The sequence below is a fragment of the Mus caroli genome, chromosome 14 (genome assembly GCF_900094665.2).
Source record: "Mus caroli chromosome 14, CAROLI_EIJ_v1.1, whole genome shotgun sequence".
Taxonomy (NCBI): Eukaryota; Metazoa; Chordata; class Mammalia; order Rodentia; family Muridae; genus Mus; species Mus caroli.
In genome coordinates this window covers 53806471-53829430 of record NC_034583.1, presented here as the reverse complement: position 1 = coordinate 53829430, position 22960 = coordinate 53806471, and the positions used below count along the sequence as shown (strand labels likewise).

Genomic DNA, 22960 nt, shown 5'->3' with positions numbered 1-22960 from the left:
CTTTTGTGAGACTATAATACCATGGCATCATTTCCCTTTTCCCTTTTCTCTTCAGAACCCCTCATATATCCCACCCTTGCTTTCTTTCAAATCCATAGCCTACTAACTATTGTTACATACATACATGCATGCATACATACATACATACATACATACATACATACATTGTGTGTGTTTATATGACATAACTATCATCTGCTTGGTCTGTATAATGTTACCTGAAAACATAAACATATTTACAGCACCACCAAAAAGCAATGGAGAAATTAATCAAGAATTTTAAAAGAATATAATAATTTACCAGGGAAAATGTCCATAATTTCTTAAGGATTTATGTGCCTATATAATGTTACCTGAAAACATAACATTATGTTTCAGGGCAGACCTGAAACTGGAAGAAGACTCTCTGTCCTGCTCTCAGCATCCCTTGGTTATCCATTAGTTCGTTGTTGGAGCTGAGACCTCCTGAGTCTCCATCCACTTTAGCCTGTGTCTTTTAGTACTGTCCTTGCTCAGCTCATGTGTAGGTAGTTGCCAATAGACTTTACGTATTGGTTTTTGTTTTTTTTTTTAATTATCTTTTTTATTTACAAACCAGACATTGCCCTGCTTCCAGTCTCCTGCCACAGTTTTTCTTCCAGCCTCCCCCTACCCTCTTCTTTTCTTTCTCATTTTACTTTAAAACAAATGACTCTTTCCCAAAGCCAGTTTTTCTCTTTGAAACATGCTAGTATATACTGTTTATTAGTAGGTAATTAAGAATGCTCTTATTTTTCTTACACAGGTTTAAGAAACGAATGCTAATAGAACAACTGGAGAACTTCTTGGATGAAATTCATCGAAGAGCCAATCAGATCAACCATATTAATAGCAATTAAAAGAAAATAGAATGAGGCCACTTATTTCATTGTCTTCTCCAAATACAAAGTAAATACAAGACTGTTGTAATCTTGTATTCATTCTTTGACATGCATTGTTGGCTATTTGAGATACTAAAAACATTCTACAGTTCCTTTCCATCATTTTACAGTGCCCTTTTCATTTTAGTTTACTTTTGTAAAGTGAAAAGTATCACGAAATTTTTTTTCTTTCTTCCCTTTTTTCTTTTTCTTTCTCTTTTTTTTTTTAACTAACTAAAACTATTCTTCAAATCCTCTGCTTGTCATTGGCTCTTGCGTGTCAGTTTCCCTCAGGTTATATTTTCTTAAACCAACCTTTAAAATTGTCAGCTCTGTTAAGGTTGAACTTTGCCAAAAAAAAAAAAAAGAAAAGAAAAAAATTAAAAACAAGTTACTTTGTAATTTTTGGGGAAAAAAGCACATACATTAAAAACTAGGTAATGTTTTGTATATACAGTTATTTTGGATATATTATTGTAAGTTGTACAAATGTATTTTGAAGAATATTTAAGAAAAGCACTTTTGTTATTCCATCAATAAATGCTCTATTTTACTCTTGTGTGGTTTAGGAAATAATCACATTTAAAGTAACTACTTAAAAACATTCTAAAACAATGGAATTTTAAAGGCCTTGCTTTTTAGCATTAAAAAATACACAACTTAATATTTGTTAAACTAATGTAATTATATGTTACATAGCCTGCATTGTCTTTTTAACTATTATATGTTCTTAGTTTTGTTGGCCATGCCAATATACTCCACTCTTGCCTGGATAATGGTAATACCTAGGTCTGTGGCAGATAGGCAGATGGGCAGTTTTTTAAAAACAGTTTTAAAAGTAGATGAGTTGGGGCATTATTGGCTTCTTAACACCTTTCAACCTTTCTTACAGGATTTAGATGGCACTCAAGTCTAGCTGTTAGTTAAGGTGTGATAGCTTTAGGGTATATCATATTTGGAAAAGGCTAGTATGCCGGCATTTGGTCCCCACCCCCCCCATGCTTACGTGAGTTTATAATATGATGATTCTGAGTGGATCTCTTGGTTCTGCTCCCTGATTCTCATACTTACTCAGAATCTAACTGGAGAGGAAACAGACGGCTGTATTCATTTCTTTCCCCCTTATTTGCACAGGATGAGGAGATCTGGCACTTCCATTTTCCATCCTTACAGGGCTGCACATCTTTACTAAGGATGTGACCCTGTGTCCTGACTCATGCACATATTCATAGATCACTGCTGTGCCTTTTAGTGGTTTGGAGGGAACCAGTAGAAAAGGTTAGAGTTTTTAGATTTGGAATAACCAAGGTGAAAAAAAAACCTTTAAATTATTTTTTTAATTGAATTATTTTTAGATTAATAATATTTGGAAATCACATACTCTTAAATTGTAAATATTTATGAAGGAAAGCATACATAGAGAAAACATTCTTGAGGTCTGCTATTTTAGTCAAGGGGATTTGAAACTCTTCCAATACTGAAGATAAATCCTGTAAAGAAAAAGAAACATTTAATGTGACTTGTGGTATTTTCATAAAACAATTCATTAAACATTTCTTACGTCTTCACAATTTCTGGAAGTAAACGAAGATATAATTTAGAGATGGAATTATTAAAATAATTGCCTGTAATCACACTGCTAAATTTATACCAAACTATACAAAATCCAGATTAACTTTGTGGTTGTGAATTATGTGTATTAAGAGTGAGATCAGTGGGAACACTGGAGTCATTTAGATAGGAATTATATTAAGTCAGCACATGGGGGCTGTCCTTGGAAGGGTCTTTATGTCTTAAGCGTGGTGGAATAATTCTCAGATCTTCTTCCTTTACTACAATTTCCAAAATGAACCCCCAAGGAGTGTAAAATAACAGGATCTTCTGTGTCTGTGTTCTACCCTTCTCTCTTTCCCCACTCCTCCTCTCTGTTCCTTTCTCTGTCTGGCATAATACCGTTTACATTCTAATACTAAAACTTAGTCCGAAAATTTGCAGCCTATCAAAAACTAAAGCTTAAGATTCCATCCACCTCAGACTTGCCTTTCAAAGATGGTGGGCAAGTTAGTCAAGCTAGTGAAGTTTCTACAGAATCCTTGTTAGCCAAGGCAAGGGAGGATATATTTGGGGATGGGTATTTTATTCTTTGAGATCATGGAATGAAGCTGTGTTGGACAAGTGCTCTCCAAAGGGTTAATGTTAGAGTTCTTAGATAATTTTCCATAATGTTCCCCTATGTGTCCTATCTGTTAGTTGATTCATTCATCAGTATGAGACTTGTAAGCTTTTAACAGTGAAGGCCGAGAATTTTTTATAGGTTATTTTTATTTTAAGACTTTTGTCTACATGTATGTAAGTGCACTACATGCGTGCCTAGTGCTTGTAGAAGCCCAAAGAGAAGAGAGTGTGAGATTCCCCTGGAACTGGAGCTGCAGACTCCTAGGAGTTTCCATGTGGGTGCTGGGAACAAAGCCTGGATCTTGTACAAGTGAAGCAAATGCTCTTAACCATGGCCATCTTCTAGCCCCAGCTGAAGGGTGTAAGGGATTTAAAAATCTCTTAAGTAATATGATTAGAAAATTATCCACTTTGCCTTGGGTAATGTGAACAACCATCGTCCAGAAAACTAAAAAGCCACGGGGACGGAGACTAAGATTTGTGGTGAGTTAGGGAACTGGTTTTTTATTAGACCTGTATTTTCATTTTGATACTTGAGCGGTAAAAATTGTTGAAAGTGTGGTGTGTCTTTTCTAGTCTAACAGCTTTACATGGTTTTTAATACAGTTGAATTTCAAGGATCTGTTATTTGTCTTCTAACTGTCCTCTTTACTGGATATGAGCTTTAGGCAGTGGCCCTTCTGTTCAAGGTTAGTTCTCCCTCTTTGAGAGTTTATTTTAAAACTTGCTTTTTGTTGTTACAATTATTATTTTTATTATTTTTTACATAATCTCTGCTGTCTGTTCTTAGTGATCAGTGCCGTTTTGTGTAGTCACAGTCACTGTGGGGTTGGGATAATCATGGTGAAACACTGAGTGGACGTTGTTATGAACTCCTTCTTCCCAAATAATCTCCAAGTAGATAATTTTCCAGAAAATGATTACCTACATCCTTTTGTCAAGAAATGTTCTTTTGATTTCTAGCACAAATATGACAGTATACAAATGATTCTCAGATAAAATGATGTTGACAGTATTTTCTTTTAACAATCTGTGTTAAACTATGCTAATTTTCATTCTAACTTTCGATATTCTTTCCACAAATAAAAGTGATGCCTGATGTTTAGTTAAAAAGTAGGTCCACCTTGGCTTGATTTTTTTTTTAATCTTGTTCCATACTGTTGTTTTGAACACTACTGAGAATTGCCAACAGCTCTTTACTGAGAATCTCTTCCTTTTGAGGCCAATAATTGTTACAGGGAGACTAAGAAAAGAAAAGAATTGAAGGATTATTTCCAACACTGCTAGATTAGTAGAGTGGAGACATTTGTTTCTTATATTGTGCTGCTAGGCTAACCTGTGTCTGCCATCTTTTCCTTGAGACACTTTTCTGTTGTGCGCAAAAGTACTAGGAGTACTAAGTAGCTTTTGAGAAAGACAACAAACAGGACAGAAATCTGTGCATTGCTAAAATACTAGAGCCTGGGTCTTGATCATCTTGGCCTGAAGAAACCATCTTTTCTAAAACAATAGGACAGCAGCAAGAAAAGCAATATTTGATAGTGTGTTTTCATGACTTTTTAAAATCTTTCTAGAAGCAGAAGCCTGCTGAACTAAAAAGAATCAGCATTAGCTACAAATAAACAGATGCAAAAGTAAAAGACCTGGAGGAAAAGTTTCCTTTGTACTATGAAACAATTCCCCTTTATTTGAGATTATAATAGATTAATAAACGTAAATTGCTAGAGGTGGACATAAATGTATGAATCCAGTTTTTTTTAAAAAGTCAGTACCTGTGCTGTGTTCTCTCAGAAGAAAGATGAAGGGTCGATCTGCTTTAAAAGCAGGGGTCCTAGACCTCCTCAGCAGCAGCACCGCTGTGAGAAAGAACAGGCCCAGTCAGCGTTGAAAAGCATTATGCAGATAACATAAATGCAGAACATAGGTGCAGAACTTGATTTGTCTTTAAGGAATCATCAGCATCTTAATGACATTCTACCGTGTAGTGTTACAGGAGTGCAAATTGGTAAATTAAAGAGGAAAGATACTACTTAATCATTCCTGTGTCTTTTTTTTTTTAATAGTATTCCATGACATAGCTCCCTCTTTGAAGGTGGGATACTGTATGATTCCACTCCTTGTTGATGGGGCAGTGATACTTGTTAAAAATTAGTATCATTGATTTTCATAAGATTTTGTTTTCTTTCATTTCTTTTAAAATGCTACATCACACTCGGGTTTTGGCTTAAGTGGTATGGTTTATAACTGAAGAGTCACTGGGCAGACATAACAAGGGTCGATCTTGGTGAGCAGCTCCATGGGGCTTAGCGCTGAATGTACCTGTGGCTGCAGAGGACCTGGTACCCTCCTCTGAAAGCTCCATCTTGGCCTTGTGGGTTACTTGAGAAACGTAAAAGCCATCTTGGCCTAATTCACAAATGACAAAATGGAAAGTGATTTGTTTACATTTTTGTGCACATAGTGTATGTTTGAAGACTCTTGAGTAAAACTTGAGCATTCAGTGCTATAAGTATATAGGGAGTGATTGTACAGAAAATTGCTAAGTTTTATTTTTCTACAACTCAAAGGCTTCTTTCACTAATTTAGTAAGACCTCCCCCAAATTAGTAGAAACTAAATCTCATAATTTTAAATATTAATATTAAAATCTTTATCCTGTATTTCTAAAACTTAGGTAGGTTCCCAAGGGTGTATGTTACAAAGTATAACCTAAATATAATTTCAATGAGCTTTTGAGATAATTCTTGTTGAGCTGCAGTTTTTAGGAAGACACTGGTAAGTCAGGGGTTAGTATTAGGAGGATAATCCGGTGCTAAAGTGCCTGCTGTTCCATGACTAGATTCTGTGGAGCTGGTTGGCTAGTTAGCTCACCTGAAGGGCTGGAACCTACAGAGAAATGTGAGGTTGTAGCTAGATGTGTGTGTTCAAAGACAAGCTTAGTAAATAGGAATGAGAGAACTTAGAAAGCTTGACAGATTCCTGTCATTGAACAGTTCTCTACAGATGAAATGACATGTGTTGCAGTAAAGAGTGAACTTCAGCATGTAGAACTATGATTTGAAACTGCTCTGCCCTTCTGTTTCAGAGGGATTGCAAAGTCATCTGGTATGACACACACCCCATCTGAACTGAGAATATGCAGGTTTGACCCAGAGCCTGTTTCTACCCAGCCCCCCATTTAAGAAGCTGCTGTCTAGTCAGCTGTAGCACACCATCAGAGAGACCTGCATATTAGGAACCATTTTGATGTATTTTAGGGATATGGCCCCTGACAGTCATGTAAGACTAAAATCCAACCCAGGATACTAAAACAATGGGATATCAGGAGATGATTGTTCCACTTTTCGCTGGCAGTAGAGAATGGGCAAGAGCCAGGAAGAAGTCAATCGACATTCACTTGGTGCTAGTGGAGAATCAGATTAACAGTGGTCTTTCGTTGCTTGTCTTTGAGAAAAACAATATCTGTTAATGATTAGCCCCTTCTAGCCCATTGAGCAGAGTGCCAAAGTCAAAAAGGATTTTATAAAGAGATGTTTGCCAGTCGAGGTTTTACTGTCTTTGACTTTATTACTTTCACATTGTCTGAACATTTCCATATGATTAAATGAGTGCACTTCACTCTGAAACCCCTGGTCAGCTAACATACAGCATTGTAAGAAGTGGGATTGCTACAAATTCATCTTCAGTAGACTAGGTAGGGCTGTTTCAGTGTCTTTGTAAGGCATGTGAAAAGCTTAAATATCCTTCCTACCCCATTCTAAGAATGGCCCAATGTCTATTGTCTGTGCATAACCCTTAGACTACTCATAGCCTGTATGCCACCAAGTGTCACATCTCTGAAAGTTTTATCTTTGGTTAAGACTTGACATTTTTGTAGACTAGTCTGTGTTCTTCCTTTATCTTCTATTCTGACGGTAGTTGGCCTCCTTTTGTTATGTGGCTATTGTAATGTTATACCATTAATGAAATAACTGGAAAAGGTGAGTTTTTTCCCGGCTGTTGTTTTTCTGAATTGTTAGCATTGTAAAAGGTTATACAACCTGTCGCCCCAAAATTTGCCCTTAGAATCCTTTATAGATGCTGTTCTGTAGACAGGCTCCTTAATTAGTTACATGTGAGAGATGCAGGTTAATAGATCCCTGTGTCTAGGAAACTTTGTTGGAGCTGCTGATTTGCTAATATTTGCTGTGCAGGACTGCAGTACATGGCTCTCATCCCTGAAGCCACTTCCACCTCTCTTTAACCTCAGTTTACTAACTAAACTTTCTGGAAGGCACATCATAGTCAACTATAAACATCTGTGCCTACATTACATGTTTGTGTCAGCATATATGGGATTACCCCTCCCACCCCCTACCTAGACTATTAGCTGTAGCAAGTAGGAATTATGGCATGCTCACTTTACCATGCCCAGCTTTCAGAATAGTGCGTACATGTGTCAAAGAAATAGTTGATGTGTACATCCAAAGGATGAAGCACACAAGGTTCTCTAAGGAAGGATTTAATTCCCACCACTGGTTGGTAGGTGCTGTCATTCTTTTATATACTGTTGGCCACACATTTATAAATTGTCTGCATTTGGACCTCAGCTTCTTCCTCATCAGGACAGACTGGACATCAGTTGCCTCCTTTTGTCCCTGACAATGATTTCCTTTGGAAAGAGCTAGTTGCTTATCTTCTTCCATCTTTTCAGTTAGCTAAGAAATGAAGAGTGGGTGTATAGACAGCATTGCAGCTAGCCCAGTGAAAGGAAACTGTTAGGAGGAATCTTAGATGGCTCACAAACTAGCTGTAGTTGGTTGCTTTCTCCACCTTTCCCTACTTCTTACATCTTTCTGTGCAGTGTTGACTTATTGTGGCTCAAGTTAATTCATGCACTCTAGACAGTTGGCTTATTGAAGTCCTGTAGCATATAGCTTGCACTATGGACAGAAATTGAAGTTGACTGCTACTTATGAAAGCAAAGACTTAAGTAGTTTCTAAAAAATGTTGAGTTTATATACAACACCTGAACTGGAGGCACAAGTTTATGTCAAAGCTTGCTGGTGGTCTTTCAGCAAGGGGATTACCCAGAACAGGTACCTACCTGTTCTTCTCAGTGAGAGGGAGATTGGAACAATTAACTATGCATTCTGTAGGAATAAAAGAGGATTGGGAGGAAGGGTGAGCTACATGGGGGCTCAGTTGAGCTTTGAAATACTTAAATAAAATTATGCCAAGAAGGAGCTTTGTAGCCTGGGAAGGTGAATTGTGATTCTGGTTTTGGAACTGAATTGGAAGTTTTCTTAGGTTTCCTCTGTATTGTAAAACTTGGTAACCCCTTGTTCATTGAAGAGAGGGTGGCTCTGTTTATGATCATTTCTCTAATTAAAAAACAAGCAAACAAACAAAACTACTCTGCAGATGGGGATGGTGAGATGGCTCAGCAGGTAATGTAGCTTGCCTATTAAATCTGATGACCTTAATTCAATCCATGGAATCCACCTACAAGTGGAAGGAGAACCTGACTTTCCAAGAGTTCCTCTCACCTCCACATGTGTGCTGTGATCATGTGCTCCCCACTCCAGCATGCACACACAATAAATATGTTTTTAAACCAATATACTGTGTCATTGAGTGGTGGCTCTCCACTTTAGGAATGATGACACTGTTCAGTGATCCTGTCTGTAGAGTAGGCAGAAATGTACTTGGGTACAGGCATGAGTGGTCTTGCTATTGCAAAGAATTTGTTGGCAAGCCATCAATAAAAATATTAATTTTGGCTATCACCAATCCCCTGATGTCCATCCCAGTGAAGTAACTTCACTACTGTAGCAAGAAAACAGCCTTAGATTAATATTAATAAATGTAAGTAGCTGCTTTTTTTAAAATAAAATCAGGTGACAGGTCTTAATTTGTTGACTGTGGGAGAAGATCATTAGGTTGCATCAATAAGCATGAATGCAAGCTCCACATTTAGCACATGGCTGGATTATTAAGGAAGTCAGACCTGTGAGCTTATGATTATGTTGGTTTAAACAAACATAAGTAAAATAATTGGATTATATGTAGACCATGTAGGTATTCATAAGACTTGGTGATAGGCTGGGGTGATGGCTCAATCGGTAAAGTTCATGCTGTACAGGCATGAGCACCCAAGTTTGAGTCCTTAAACCCATGTAAAAAAAGGATAAGGCTGCATGCTTGTTTGCTCGCTTGAGGGGTGGGGTAAGGGAAAAAGGCAGGGAAGTTTCATAGCTTAATGCCCCAGTCAGTGTAACCCAACGCCAGTGAGAGATTCTGTCTCAAAAACAGTGGATCGCAAGGTATCTTTGCTTATAGTGGGTGGTTCTGCAAGATACAGATGAAGACCACTACTGTTTAAGGACACAAGATTGGCATTTGAGTATTTTTTTTTTTCAGATTCTGGGGGTTGGGGAGTAAGGTAGGGAATTAAAAAGGAAGAAGAGTAAAACATTAAATACAGTGGCATGGAAGAGAGGGCCAAAAATAGCTTCAAAGTTACTTCCCCCACCCCCTTCTGTAACTGGCTACTCAATCCAGCACCCTCATATTTTTAATTTGGATGACTAAAAAAGCAGTAGAATTTCCACTAGCCACAGGGATACCAAAGCTGAACTCTGAAGCCTTGAGAAGACATAATTGCCGGTTACTGAAAGTAGAATGTGGTAACTTCCCCTGCTCCTTCCCTGCTTCTGATCATTATGCTGTTTGTTCTACTGTTCCTTTCCTGCAGTGTCAAAGCATGCCTGTCAATAAGGAAAAATTCCAACGAGGCCACCAGTATTGCCTTGTGTCTAATTGTATACCAAGCATTGTGAACACTGCCAAAACTTGACTATTGTCTTACCTATCCCTGTACATTTAGACAATAAGAAGTGGTAGATATTTGGTTTTTTTTGGGGGGGGGGTGATGTTGGCAATGGAACCCAGAACTTTCTGCACACTTGGCAAGCACTCTACTATGAAGGCCCGCGGCCCCAAGATGGCATGTTGTTAGTACCCTGATTAGATACTCCCTGTTACTCTTACTTAATAAGTAGCTTGTGGTGGTTCTGTCTGCTCACATCTAAAGCACAAGCCAGGACTTGAAGATCAAACTCCTGTTATTTTCTGTGATTAAGAGGGTGGATTCTGACCAAAGTTTTAGTACCATATGTTCCAGTGGTCTGATGTTTAAAACGGTAACTTTCAAGTTCATCAAATAAAGGTAGTCTCAAGACCAGTGAGATAATCTGCAGAGTAGAAACAATCCAAGGCTTCCTAGCTTGGCAGAAGTTGAGCCAGTGGTTCCCTCTAAGGTTCCCAAAGTAGATGTTAGCATTCGTTTTCCTTTCAGTGTGCGATGGAAGCTCAGATCACAGGCAAACATGGTTCCTGTTGATCAGCAGTAGCATGTTAACTATGGAAAATATGGAGCATGGATGCCAGGAAAGAGAACATCTTAGGGCAAGGTCATGAAAGCATGGGTAATCTGAGGACTGGGCTAGGGAAAGGTGTGTTTATTAGTCCATAACAAAAGGCAGTAAGCGTTAAAGGCAACCAGGAAAGAAAAGGGTAGAAACGGGATGGCCATGACGCTGGCGTGATAGCAGAGGGCATAATGAAGGCGCTGGTGCTGCCTACAGTCTCCATGAGAGTCTGGTCATGGCAAAGGGAGGCTCTGTATTGCATCCTATGGTCACTTGATGCACCGTGAAGTGGTTTCCAAAAACGATGCTTGATATCCTCAAGGAGCACCCCTCACCCAACAATTCTAATCAAAATGTGACTGTTACTAGAAGCTCCACATTCTTACACAAGGCTAACCCCTTTATTTTATGCAGTGTTTTCTGTCAAAAACTCTGACATAATAAGGATCCCTTAGATTATGGCAAAACTCCCAAACATAATACTCTGCAAGGATAGGAAGAATTGAATAATTATTACCTGAAATTCCTTTCAAGTTAGCTTTGAGTGGGTCAAAAAGATCAGTGATACCCCACGATCTTAAAATGCTTTTTACGTCAAATTGATTTTGGATCTTAAACCTGCAAGACAGTGGCAGATGATCAGTTGTCATTTAGAATTCACGTTCTTCTCATGCATTCCACACCAAGTATAAGGTTCTAACCGGAGATCAGTGCACACTGGGCCCCTCCCCACTGGCCTTTTCATTGTTCCTGCCCTTGATCATACCTGGGATGAACCTGACCCCTCTGGGCTTTCCCCCAGCTTTGTCCATACTACTCATTTGGGACGGCTCTGTTTCCCTGATTGCCTTTTGATAACTCCATTCCTCAGCTGTTACCTTCCTACTCAGCTGTTTTCTCACCTTTTCAAAATGGTACTAGAGATAAGATGCAGGACCTCCTACATGCTAGAGAAATATTCTATTTACTTGAGCTTCACCCCCAGCCCCGTGACTCCTGGTTCTGAAAGCCCAATTTGTATAGTTGTACTCAAGGTGCACAGAAAAGTCTGCTTCCTACTGATATTCTTTATAAATGACCTAGAAGCTACCTCAGCTCATTTTTATTAATATTAATAAAATAAATATAAATTAAAATAAATGAATATTGCTGACATGGTGTTAGACACTATGAGAGCTTTGTAGAAATTGCTTCATTTTCATATAATGGCTATTATTATCTCTTAGGTGAAAAATTCAGAGCATAAAGTAAGAAACCTGCCCAAGATGACGTAATGAGTATGTGGTGTACCTCAATCCAAATCTGGGCTGTGGGAGTGTGGAGCCATGCCAGCCAGCATCACTCTCCCTGGGCTCCTCACATTTGGGTAGAATCTCACACACAGTGGATGTGAATAGATATCTATAGTTCCTTGTATAGCCCCTTGTGTAGCTTTCTCTACTATGTAACACATTTTCATGTTTACTGTGTGCAGTATGTGCCCTTGATATGCAGCAGAAAAGGAACTCAGCCTTTGTTTGCCCAGTAAACAACTGAGAGCAGAAAGAATCAGCACACCAACATGACCCCAGGACAAAGCACTTTACATTAGCCATCCAAGAAGCAAACCTTCAAAGAGGATGCTGCTGCTATTTGTCTTTGAAAATTAAAAAAGAAAGAAAGAAATATAAATTGTCTTTTGTATAAACCATGCATAACTTTAGAAAAAGAGGTATGTTGACATTTTTCAAAATATTTGGCTCACTTATGAAATTGTCTTAAGTACAGAAAACATCCTTTTCAAAAAACATAAACACTAAATGTAATGATTAATGCTGTGGACCTGGCTTTTTAGTCCGATTCCTCTCACCAGGGACGTCTTACTTTACAGACTCAGTGGCAAGCTACTTTACCCTATATTCTTATTGTCTGTCTTTGAGAAATAAGCACGATGGCAATAGAATTTAAATAACGTGATAAATGAAAATTCTTGTAGTGTTCAGCACAATGCTTGGTGTAGCCTGTGCACTTAGCATTGCGTTTAGACTGTGGTTTCTCAGTAATATTGAGAAAGTTAAAATCTGTTTGAAGCTGACCATGTGGTGGGTGATAAGCTAAATAGTATCCTGTTTAAGTGCAGTAAAAGCAACAGGTGAGGTGTGATTACATGTCCCTGCACAGCTATGGAAGCAGAACTAGAAGGAATGAGGCAGCACATTAACTCAAGGAAATAACCAGAAAGCTGCCTGCCCTTTACAGAAACTATCAAGGGCATCACAGGAAAAGAAAGCCATAGTTCATATGAATTCTCAACTACATAGTAGGGATGGACTGGAAATGAGTTAGGTTCAAACTGAGTCCAGCATCTATAAATCCTGCCATGACCAAGCAGAGCTTAACGCAAGGATGCAAGATGTGCTCTACATGGTAATAAGATGACACATTTGTTAACAAAGTAAAGGATTAAGATCATGTGGTCATCTCAACAGATGTAGAGAAGGCTTTGACAAAATCTAGCATCTTTTCGTGATTAAGAAAACAAGAGGACTTGGAGGTATGCTCAGTGATAGAGCACTTGCCTAGCTTGCTCGAACCTCACTCATGAAAACAACAAAAACCAATGCCCAAACAAATAAAAAGCCCAAAGGCTCAGCCAACTTGGGACATGAGGTAACTTTCAATATGATGAAGAAAGCCTACAATCCCACACCTTGAATATTTTCTTCAAGTTTTCCATCTAAGATTAAGAACAAAACAAGGATGGCCACTCTCTATCACTTCTGTTTGGCCTTGTGCAGGATGATAGGAAAGACAAAGATAGATAAAAGCATCCATATTATAAAGGATGTAATGGCTAGGGATATAGCTAAGTGGTACAGCACTTGCCTACCATGCAAGGACCCTGAATTTAATCCCCAGCACCATAAAGAATTTGTGAAATAAAATAGGGTTTTAAAAAAAGGAAAGAAGTAACTATCTGTATTCACAGATGACTTGGTCTCCTGTGTAGAAAATATTGATGAACAATAAAAAACCCTATTAGATCTCATTTGAGATATGCTTTCTTATAAAAAGCAATGATATTTCTAATACAATGTGAAGATGAAGTTCAGAAAATATTTTATTTCTAATTCATCAGAAATAATCCAAATACTTAGAAATAAATTCAGCTTTAAGTATAACATAAACACCTAGAAGCACAAAACACTGTCAAAGAAACAGTGAGCTGAGTGGTAGACATCCAAAGCTCAAAGCACTCCCTGGCTGACACACAAGACATACCCATGTCTAACGCCAACCTGCTTGTTTTGGAGAGAAACTGGTAAGCTGGTCTTATAAGACACTCTTTAGGAAGAAGAGAATGAAGTTAGACTCACTTCCTGATTTCTAGACTGACTAGAGTTCTAAGAGCCAGAATGATACAACACTACAAAAATACTAGAATCTATATGTATGGAATCAAACAGAGTTAGAAATAAACCTGTGCATTTGGCAATTAATTTTGAGAGTGATGTGATGTCAAGAAACTATGATGGAGGAAAAAAATGATCCTTTAGGCAAATGTTATAAGACACTGGGCCAATCCCCACATACAAACACATGAAGACTTGGCCTCCATTTACACCAAATGCAGTTGACTTTCAAATAACATGGGCTTCATCTGCCTAAGTCCACTTAACATAGATTTTTCTTTTTCTCTTGTGAAAGTTGGCAACAATTTGAAAACCTCCAAGGTATAGCCTATTAAGTTTTTCTAGCCTATGCAGACGAGAAAAATAATACTAAAGGTAGACATGAAATGTATGGTCTAATTTGTCATTTACTATGAGAAGATATGTACAAACCTGTTAGAACAAGTTAAGCTTAACATACATTTAGAAACTGCCACATGCAGCACCTTTCACTCTTGAAAATGTGAGCAGATGCAAAGATGCTGTGTTGAATCATAACTGCATGAGTGTGTGATCACCTTACAGCTGCTTCTGTTAAGCATCTGCAGTGCCCCTACTATGCTATGTTGATCATCTCTGTAAAGTGACATGGCCTCCTGTGGGCCTCATCTATTTTTAGCCATGCATAATACAGATCACACACAAAATACATATTGTATAACTACTTATTATTGGGATCAGAGCAGTCAAGAACAGGCTAGTAATAGTTTTGTGGGAGTAGGTTTCCTACAGTAAGGGAGGTTGGTGTCCCCTAGCACTCAAGTTGTCAAGGTTACAGTAATTCACAGTAGATCAAAAATCCAAAGAGTGAACAAAACTCGTGAAAAATAAGCATAGATTTTTGAGAGGAAGTTTAAGTAGGCAATCACATGACAGTCTTTTCTAGATCGGGTGCATAAGCAAGACCAGAATAATAACGATATCAATGGACCTCTTAACATGGAAGGGGAAATTTTCCACTATTTATTAGGGGGTCACACCCCTAGATAAAGAACTACAGGCATGCTAGAGGGTGGTACCAGATGCCTTTAATCCCAACACTCAGGAGGCAGAGGTAGCTAGATCTCTGTGAGTTCAAGGCCAGCCTGGTCTATAAACAGAGTGAGTTCCAGGACAGCCAGGACTGCATAAAGAAAACCTTTCTGGAAAAACAAAACAAAAAATGAACTACAAGCAGTTAATGGTTGCTCTATGCAATAGTAACAATTTGAAGAGGAGCTCAGGAGAGGCTCAAAGGAGGTCGCTGGAAAGAGGGGGTGTTATTCCATATCAATTAAAAACATTTAAAAAGAATGCTTAAATAAAATATAGTATATCCACACACTAGAATATTATTCAGTCATTAAAAAGAGATGAAATATTAAAACTTTGTGCTTAGTGGGGAAAAGTCCAATAAAAAGGCTAACATTGTATTTGTTGATTTGCATGAAAAAATTCCTAAGAGATAATCCAGAGAGAGAGAGAGAGAGAGAGAGAGAGAGAGAGAGAGAGAGAGAGAGAGAGAGAGAGAGAGAGAGAGAGAGAGAGTAAAATAGCGGTTGCCTAGCACTGAGTAGTGATGACCAATGAATGTGTGTTTCTTTTTAAGTTAATAAACATTTTTTTTTTGCCTTTTTTTTTTTTTTGAGACAGGGTTTCTCAGTGTTATAAGTTCTGGCTGTCCTGGACTCAATTTGTGACTAAGCTGGCCTCAAACTCACAGAGATCCACCTGCCTCTGCCTCCTGAGTGCTGGGATTAAAGGTGTGCACAACCATGGTTGGCTGATGGTCAATATCTTTTAGAATTTGGAGTTGGGGGTAGAGCTCAGTTGATAGAATGCGTGTCTAGTGGGCATGAGACTGTGAGTTTGATTCCCAGCACTATATAAATCAAAGGCCCAGTGTACATCTATGAGCCCATTATTCGGGATCCAGAGGCAGAAGGCAGAAGGATCAGAGAGTTCAAGATTATCCTTGGCTATATGAAACATTTTCTCAAACAAAAAAATCAAAATTATTATTTATGGCTGCAAAATGCTGTAAATATATGTTATTCATCCATCTATCCATCTCTACCTACCTACCTACCTACCTACCTAGACATTTGCCACCTTACCCAGTGCAATGTGCACTTTAAAAGTAACTTTTATAAGGAATATATATTTTTTTCAGGAATTTTAATAGTCAAATACAGAGGTCTGGTTCATGTCAGCTCCTTCACTGCTAAACCAGTGGGTAGGACTGCTTCAGGTTCTCTGCCTTCTCCTTGTCTGTGGTGACCAGGGTGTAAAGGTACCTGCTGCAGCTAACCTTGAACTTCACATTATCCTTGTTCTTCTTGATCTTGACAGATTGGGCATCCTTCCACTGGCCTGTGAGCAGAAAGCCCCTGATTTCCTCTGTTTTCCGAGGCTGGTAACGGGCACTTGGCTTGGACGACCACACCCAAAACACTCACAGAGGAGAGACCCGAAGAGAATGGGGAGAAAAAGCTATATCCCATATTTTAAAAAGAAAGTGAGGAAATATCCTTGGGAAACTGTTGCACTGCATGATAACCAGGAGGCTCTCCAAGGAGGAGCAAGACTCACTTTGGATGTGTGAGTTACATAGTTGGGGTATTACTTGAGTGTTTCCACAAAGGTTCTTGTGCTGGAAGCTTGGCTCCCTGGGTAAGTGGTATTGAGTTGGTGGGGCATTTGGAAAGTTGGGCCTAATAGAAGGTGACCAATCTGGACAGCCCTGGGAGGTTTAAACATAGTTCTGCTGTTGGTTCTCATGAGAGAGGGGTTTCTATGCAGACCCTAAATTCTTCTTCCTACCATGGCATTGCATCTGGAGCAAGGGGGTGGGAACATGAGTCAGCCCAGTGAGAGCCGAATAGTTCATCTTGGGAAGACCCAGGAATTCAACTGTGCATGTGTAGTGAACTACTCTTTAGTGACTTTAGAATAGACTCAAACTCCAGGGAACCTTTCCTTGGTTAAAGCTCATTTGACAAGGTAGTCCAGTAGAAGGATGGACTTTGAGTCTGACCACTTGGCTCTAAGTGCAAGCCCCACTGGATAACATGGTAATTGTTCCATAAGGAAGATGTCTCCACTCACCTGGGGAGAAACACATCCATTCTGGCTCTCTTCAGCCTTGTGGTCCAGAGGTGGATGACTCTGGCAGTGAGGTGTGGTTCAATGTGGTCCAGAGGAGTGCCCTTGTCTTGGGGAAGCACCAGGAGCAAACTGGCCACCTTTCCCAGGTACAACAGCTCTAGAACAGCTATCTCATGGCCTGCAGCATCCTGGAACTGGCCTAGGGGTTTAGTGGGTTAGGAATTAGCTCTGTCCTAGGAGCCATGGAAACTCAACAGTACTACAACTTGGAGAAAGCAGACTTACAAGACAGCAACAGTAAGAGGGTGTGCTCCTCAGCTGCAGGAAGCAATCTGAGACTGGGAACTACTGGGTGACATGGCTGCTTTAGTGTTCCTAAAGCTCTCTGAGATCTCCCACAGAGCCTTAGTCAGGGATCCACATCTGCTGAACCCGCTGGGGGCAGTGTCTTAGGGAGCCATCCAGTCTGAGCTTTATAGGGTTCAGGCTCTTTGTGTTACATCTTATTTTTCAAGCTAAGCATTTAAATCTACATTTCATTCGAGAAATGCCCAACTCTTGAAATCCTCTGCAGACCCTACAGAACACACATTCTGGCTGGATTTGACTTGAAGACTGATCATTTCTGTGACCTAAACCGGTCTTAGGATGGGCAGCTGGAAGTCTGTGGGCAGAGGCAAGTCCAGGCCACCAGGTGGAGTATGGTTATAGAAGGATATGATGGGACAAGTGACAGATAGCAGCAGAACACACGGAGCTGGAAAAGGGTTGGTGCTGGTGGGGGAATGTAGAAAGGTGGAGACCAGTTTTAGGTGAACCTACTGCACGTTGTAGCTCATACTTAGTAGAGAGCCTGCTGGCATCCATAGCACACATAAGGCCACCAGGCACCTGCTGGCACTGGGAACCTCCCCTGCTGACTGGGACAAATAACCATAGGCAAGAGGGCCATATGGAGCAATGACATTTCAGGACCAGGGATCCTTTAGTCTGGAGGCCTTTTAGCCCTTATATGGTCCTGGCTGGGTGTTGTGTCATGAAGGTGTCTTCTAGGAGAATTATTTGGTCCAAGTATTTTTGATTCTACATGAACATGTTCTTAATCAGTGTGGAGGCCAATACCTGCATTGTGTCCTCAGCATCCAGATGAGCATATCATTCAAGGCCCCTCTAGAAGCCTCCTGTTACCTTGAGTCTACCCACAGCCCAGAGAATGGACCCCTATAGAAACATGTCTCTATCCAATCCTGTAAAACAGAGCCCACCTCCCCTCTCTTGCCCATGTTGCTGAGTTTCCTCCAACTTTATGAATTTGGAGAAGAGACCTTACCATAGCTGACCTCTGCCACTTGGTGCATCGCTGGGACTTGAAGTACAAGACCATGGGCACGGGTGAAAGGCAGGGGCTGCGAGGCCACAGAGAATCTCTTCTGCCAGGTACTTTGGAAGGTCATGGTGCTCATGATGGAGAGCTGAGTAGACAGGGCATCGTCCCGGCCCCACAACGGGCTACCTGGGCCTTCACCTATAGACAGGAGAGTTTCACTGCAGCCTCATGTTGTTTTTCGTTTATTACAAAAGCTTTAATTCCTTATGCTGCCACGGCCGTGCGAAATGGCTTTTAATTTATTGTCATGGAAGTGGAAAGTAAGAACGCAGGATTCAGACTGGGTCCCTAATGACCAAGCTTCTGCTCTGGGGCAGGGAGTCACCTTGTAATTTGAATTATAGCCTTCTTGTTAGCATGCATTCAGTGTGGCCTCCCTCCCTGTTTCTCCTAGTGCCCAGGATGGCCCCTGGTTATGTTGAGTCATTTCCCAGAGATCATTAGGCATTGTCTCCCCAGGCAGATGCTTGCACGGATGAAGCTCTTTGACTGGAGAAGACTGCACTGTCACCTCATCTTGGGACTTGCTAATTGCTGAGCTGCATCCCTCTCCACACCTTTGTGGAGATAACTATGATCAGAGCACACTTAAGGGAGGGCTGTGGTTAGGATTTCATGTAAGAACAGGAAGAAGCAAGCAGATCATTCCTACAGAGACAGCTTCTGCCCCAGGCCTTCAATTGTTTAATAAATATACTCTGTGCTAGGCTCTGCCTTAAATGCTTGAAGAAATCTCCACAGCTTTTGGTTCAATTTCCCAGATGTGAGAAGTGAGGCTCGGAGAAGTTGGTCACACACCACTATCTACCTAGTCACCCAACAAAAGAGCCTTGCACTTGAGTCTGAGCAGATGTGTTCCATACTCATGCCTCTGGGGCTGAGAAAGACCAAGTCTTTCTTTTGCCTAAAGACCAGGCTGGGAGTTGAGCATACCTATGTTGGATTTTTGAGTGGATCCTTTGACAACTCAAGGAGGATATAGTGAATCACTCCTTAACTAATGAAATATTTTAACTATGTGTCTGTGTGTTTGCTGTGTGTGGGTATATGCACATGAAAGCTGGCAACCTTGGCTGCTGGAAACAAGCATCGGACACTCCAGAACTGGGGCTAAAGGCAGGTGTGTGCTACCTCATCCATCCTCTTTTAACAGTTGAACCATTTTTCTGGCCCCAAGGCTCAGTCCTTTAAAAGTCAATTGCCAAAGCTAGCGTAGAACACTTGAAAACGTCGAGAGAGTACAGCCTTCAATCCACACACATCAAAGCTCTTTATTTGTTTGTTTTTTAGCAACTCTGGATCTTGAACATTCTCCAGTTATCTGAGTCTTTTTTGTGCTTACCAAGAACAGTGCAGCCAGACTACCCGGATCAGAACGTGACCCTGGCTTTGTGGCCCATGGGCAAGCAGGAAACTCAACCCTGGTGTTTCAGTTCCTCCAGATGTAAAATGAAGAAACAGCACCCACATTCTAGGAGCAATGGGCGAGTGAAATGGAATCAGAGATTCCTAGTGGCAACTAACTAAATAAAAAGGCCGGCAGGTGTTAGCCACTTCTGCCCATTTCATAACAGCCACAACCTGTGGTGGCTCCCACTGACGATTGCGTTACACATAGCAAGCTTCCAACAGAACCAAGGGAGACATGGAGTGTAGCTTGTCCCTTTTGTGTGTGTGTGTGTTTCTTTAACCTGACTTTCCCAGAAACTACTTTTCCTGGCCCCTGCTGCATTTTGCTGTCACGTGAGGTTAGTGAAAAATGGCCTGGGGACAGTGACCTGGGACAAATCCTGCCGGGTATGTCCATAGGTGGTAGGCTCTGAGGAGTACCTTTCTGTGTGTGCTCAAGGATAGGTGTGTATGTGCATGTACATGTGTTCTTGTGCTAAGGCGCAAAGAGGGAAGAACAGAGAGGACACAGAACATGCATGACATTCAAGGGTAGGTCTGCTATCTCAACGTCTGCTGCAATTCAGGGCACCCTGAACTCACCATGGCTTCTGACAAATGATGGCTGGCACTATTTTTTTGAGCCCTTAGCCTTGCTGAGGACGGTGGTTTTCCTTTACCTGTGCTCTGTCTGGATGTGACTTTGGAGGCCTCCGTGGTAGTGCTGTTAGGCTCGCTGAAGTCAGCTGCCTCCAGACTGCTGTTGGCCCACCGGGAGACCTGCTCCACAAAGCAGGGAGACAGGGATGTTCCTGTTTGCATGAACAGGGTGCAGGCCAGCTCCATTCCGACACCTTGACTGGAGTTGTGCCGTGTGGTATAAACAGCATGCAGGAATTCTTTCACTCTTGGGTCTGTGAGAAAGGAGTGTTCGTAAGGGCCTGCACAGCTCCCAACAGGTCGTCTCATAAGATGTGTCCACGCAAAAGTCCCTCACTGGAAATGACATAGCCGCCCTAGTCAATATCCACCTAACTCCACAGCTTAAAAGTTGGACAGAAAACATGCTAGATCACAAACAAACCTAGCTGGAGGAGAGTCTGCCAGTGCCTTGGAAATGGCAAAGCAGTGTAAAGCTTTGTGTAGCCCTGGCTGTCCTAGAATTCACTCTGTAGACCAGGCAGGCCTCGAACTCAGAAATCTGCCTGCCTCTGCCTCCCAAGTACTGGGATTAAAGGTGTGTGCCACCACTGCCTGGCATGCTTTGACTTCTTAATTCAGGGACATTGCTGAGTTCTGGAGGAGAGGCTAGACCTGGGGATGTGACACAATGGAATTTCTAACGGGAAGCCAGAGAGTTCTGTGCAGTATTGTAGCAAGGACGGGCACTGGTCGAGGAGCTGCTCTCCTAGTTAGAATTCGGTGCTATGATAAAGATCATGACCAGAAGCAAGTCAGGTGGAAAGGGTTTATGCTGCCTTCTAGTTTATAGTTCACTACCGACAGAGGTCAGGGCAGAAACTCAAGGCAGGAGCCTAGAGGCAGGAACTGAAGCAGAAACCATGGGAGGACTGGCTTGTCTCCTGTGTCTTGCTCAGCCCACTTTCTTACATCCTGAGACTACCTGCCGAGGTGGCAGCACCCACAGTGGGCTGGGTCCTCTCACATCAGTCATTAATGAAGGAAATGACACATAGACTTGCCTACGGGCCAATCTGATGCAGGCATTTTCTCAACTAAAGCTCCTCTTCCCAGATCAATCTATCAGGTGTCCGAGAGCTGCCTTGCCAGTATGTCTCATCCAAGGTCTCACATCCAGGGTTTTACTGCAATGAGCCTGGATTCTCTTAAGCTGCTTTTCTCAGATGTTTCATCACAGCAAAGAGAAAAGCAACGATACAGCCCGAGACGAATGTTCTCAGAGTCAGAAATATTGAAGAGGCAGAGCAATGGGCTGGAAGTGGATTTCTGAGCCAGATTTGTCCCTGTCCAGTCTGCACACAGAGAAGAGTTCTTATGTATGTTCCAGAATGTGCAGTGTTAGAATAAAATTTTAAGGCTTTATGGTGTCTACAAATGTTGCACAGGGCACTCCAGACATCCAGTTTACAATGACTGCTCTCAGTGATGCTTTGAAGTAAGGGCTATGGTCCTTCCACTATAGGAAGGAGGCAGATGAGGCACAGGCCCACTCATCACATGCTGAGAGTCACCATGTTGGAGGTAGAACTGTATACTCATCCTGTTGCCCATAGCGTGAAGAATGGCTGGGTTTGAGAAGACCCTGCTCGGGAGAGCTTTGTTCTCCAGATAAACGGAACTGTAGAGCACATCAGTTTGGTGGGGGGAGTTGGGGGGCTATATTGCCTGCATTCTAGAGCATCGGTTTCAACCTGTGATATTTAATACAGTGCCTCATGCTATAGTGACTCCTGACCATAAAATTATTTTTCTTGCGACTCCATAATTGTAATTTTATTACTCTTAGGAACCGTAATATAAATATCTGTGTTTTCTGACAATCTTAGGTGACCCCTGGGAAAGGATCACTTGACCCTCAAAGAGGCTGTGACTAACATATTGAGAACTGCTGTTCTAAAGGTGTCTAGAAGGGCAGAGGTGAGTGGCCTGAGAACGGGGACAAGGCTCTCCAAGAGGAAGCTGTCACTGCTGGTTTCTGCTCAGCCTCCTGCTGCCAGAGTAAAAAGATGGAGGGTGAGGGCCTATAATTGGGTGCTGAGAGAAGAAAGGAAGAAGAAGAAAATAAACCCGCAGTGGCTAAAAGAAAATCACCCTGTTAGCTGTTAGCTCGCCTGAGAGGTGACTCCCAGGCTGGTGGGTCTGGGCTCTGGAAGGTTCTGAACTTTTGCAAAGTTCTAGACTCTGGAAGGCTCTGGACTCTGGAATCTTCCTGCGCATAAAACTTCAAACTATGAGACCTGTCTTCCTTTTTTTTTTTTTTCGTTTGCTGCATGGTTTGTCTCCTCAGTCATCATCCACGGGACTCTGAGAAGTTGTAGGAATATGCAGGTGGAGACCTATCTTCTGAACACAGATATTTTAATTTTCAAGAACTTTGAGAGGGGCCAGTGGGGGTGCTCCCCAGCAGGTGTGGCTGAACTGGGAGGCTGAAGCTGCCTCTGATATGTGTGTGTGTGTGTGTGTGTGTGTGTGTGTGTGT

General features: G+C 41.2%; 2 protein-coding genes, 1 non-coding gene and 1 pseudogene across 6 annotated transcripts in view; 1 reads left to right on the top strand and 3 right to left on the bottom strand.

Annotated features, from left to right (window-relative positions):
• The window catches only part of Ints6 (integrator complex subunit 6), a 91793-nt gene extending 69435 nt beyond the window's left edge, over positions 1-22358 (top strand). For 2 of the 4 annotated variants that reach the window (XM_021181564.2, XM_021181562.2), the window contains exon 18: positions 785-2406. In XM_021181564.2, the coding sequence (XP_021037223.1) occupies positions 785-878 (94 nt within the window). In that variant the 3' untranslated portion in view covers positions 879-2406. Of the gene's footprint in view, positions 1-784; positions 2407-11959; positions 12197-16247; positions 16497-22307 lie in introns of those variants that run through there. The other 2 variants (XR_002379664.2, XM_021181563.2) reach the window with 2 other exon arrangements.
• The window catches only part of Serpine3 (serpin family E member 3), a 25810-nt gene continuing 5069 nt past the window's right edge, over positions 2220-22960 (bottom strand). The window contains exons 3-9 of the mRNA XM_021181565.1: positions 20460-20693; positions 18334-18528; positions 17004-17202; positions 11003-11103; positions 5394-5480; positions 4847-4930; positions 2220-2389 (exon numbers count right to left, since the gene is read on the bottom strand). Of these exons, the coding sequence (XP_021037224.1) occupies positions 2346-2389; positions 4847-4930; positions 5394-5480; positions 11003-11103; positions 17004-17202; positions 18334-18528; positions 20460-20693 (944 nt within the window). The 3' untranslated portion in view covers positions 2220-2345. The remainder of the gene's footprint in view (positions 2390-4846; positions 4931-5393; positions 5481-11002; positions 11104-17003; positions 17203-18333; positions 18529-20459; positions 20694-22960) is intronic.
• On the bottom strand, positions 16100-16785 carry LOC110309618 (annotated as a pseudogene).
• Positions 22739-22859, bottom strand: LOC115029269. Its single transcript, XR_003834846.1, has one exon. It is a non-coding gene; the product is annotated as a small nucleolar RNA SNORA73 family (small nucleolar RNA).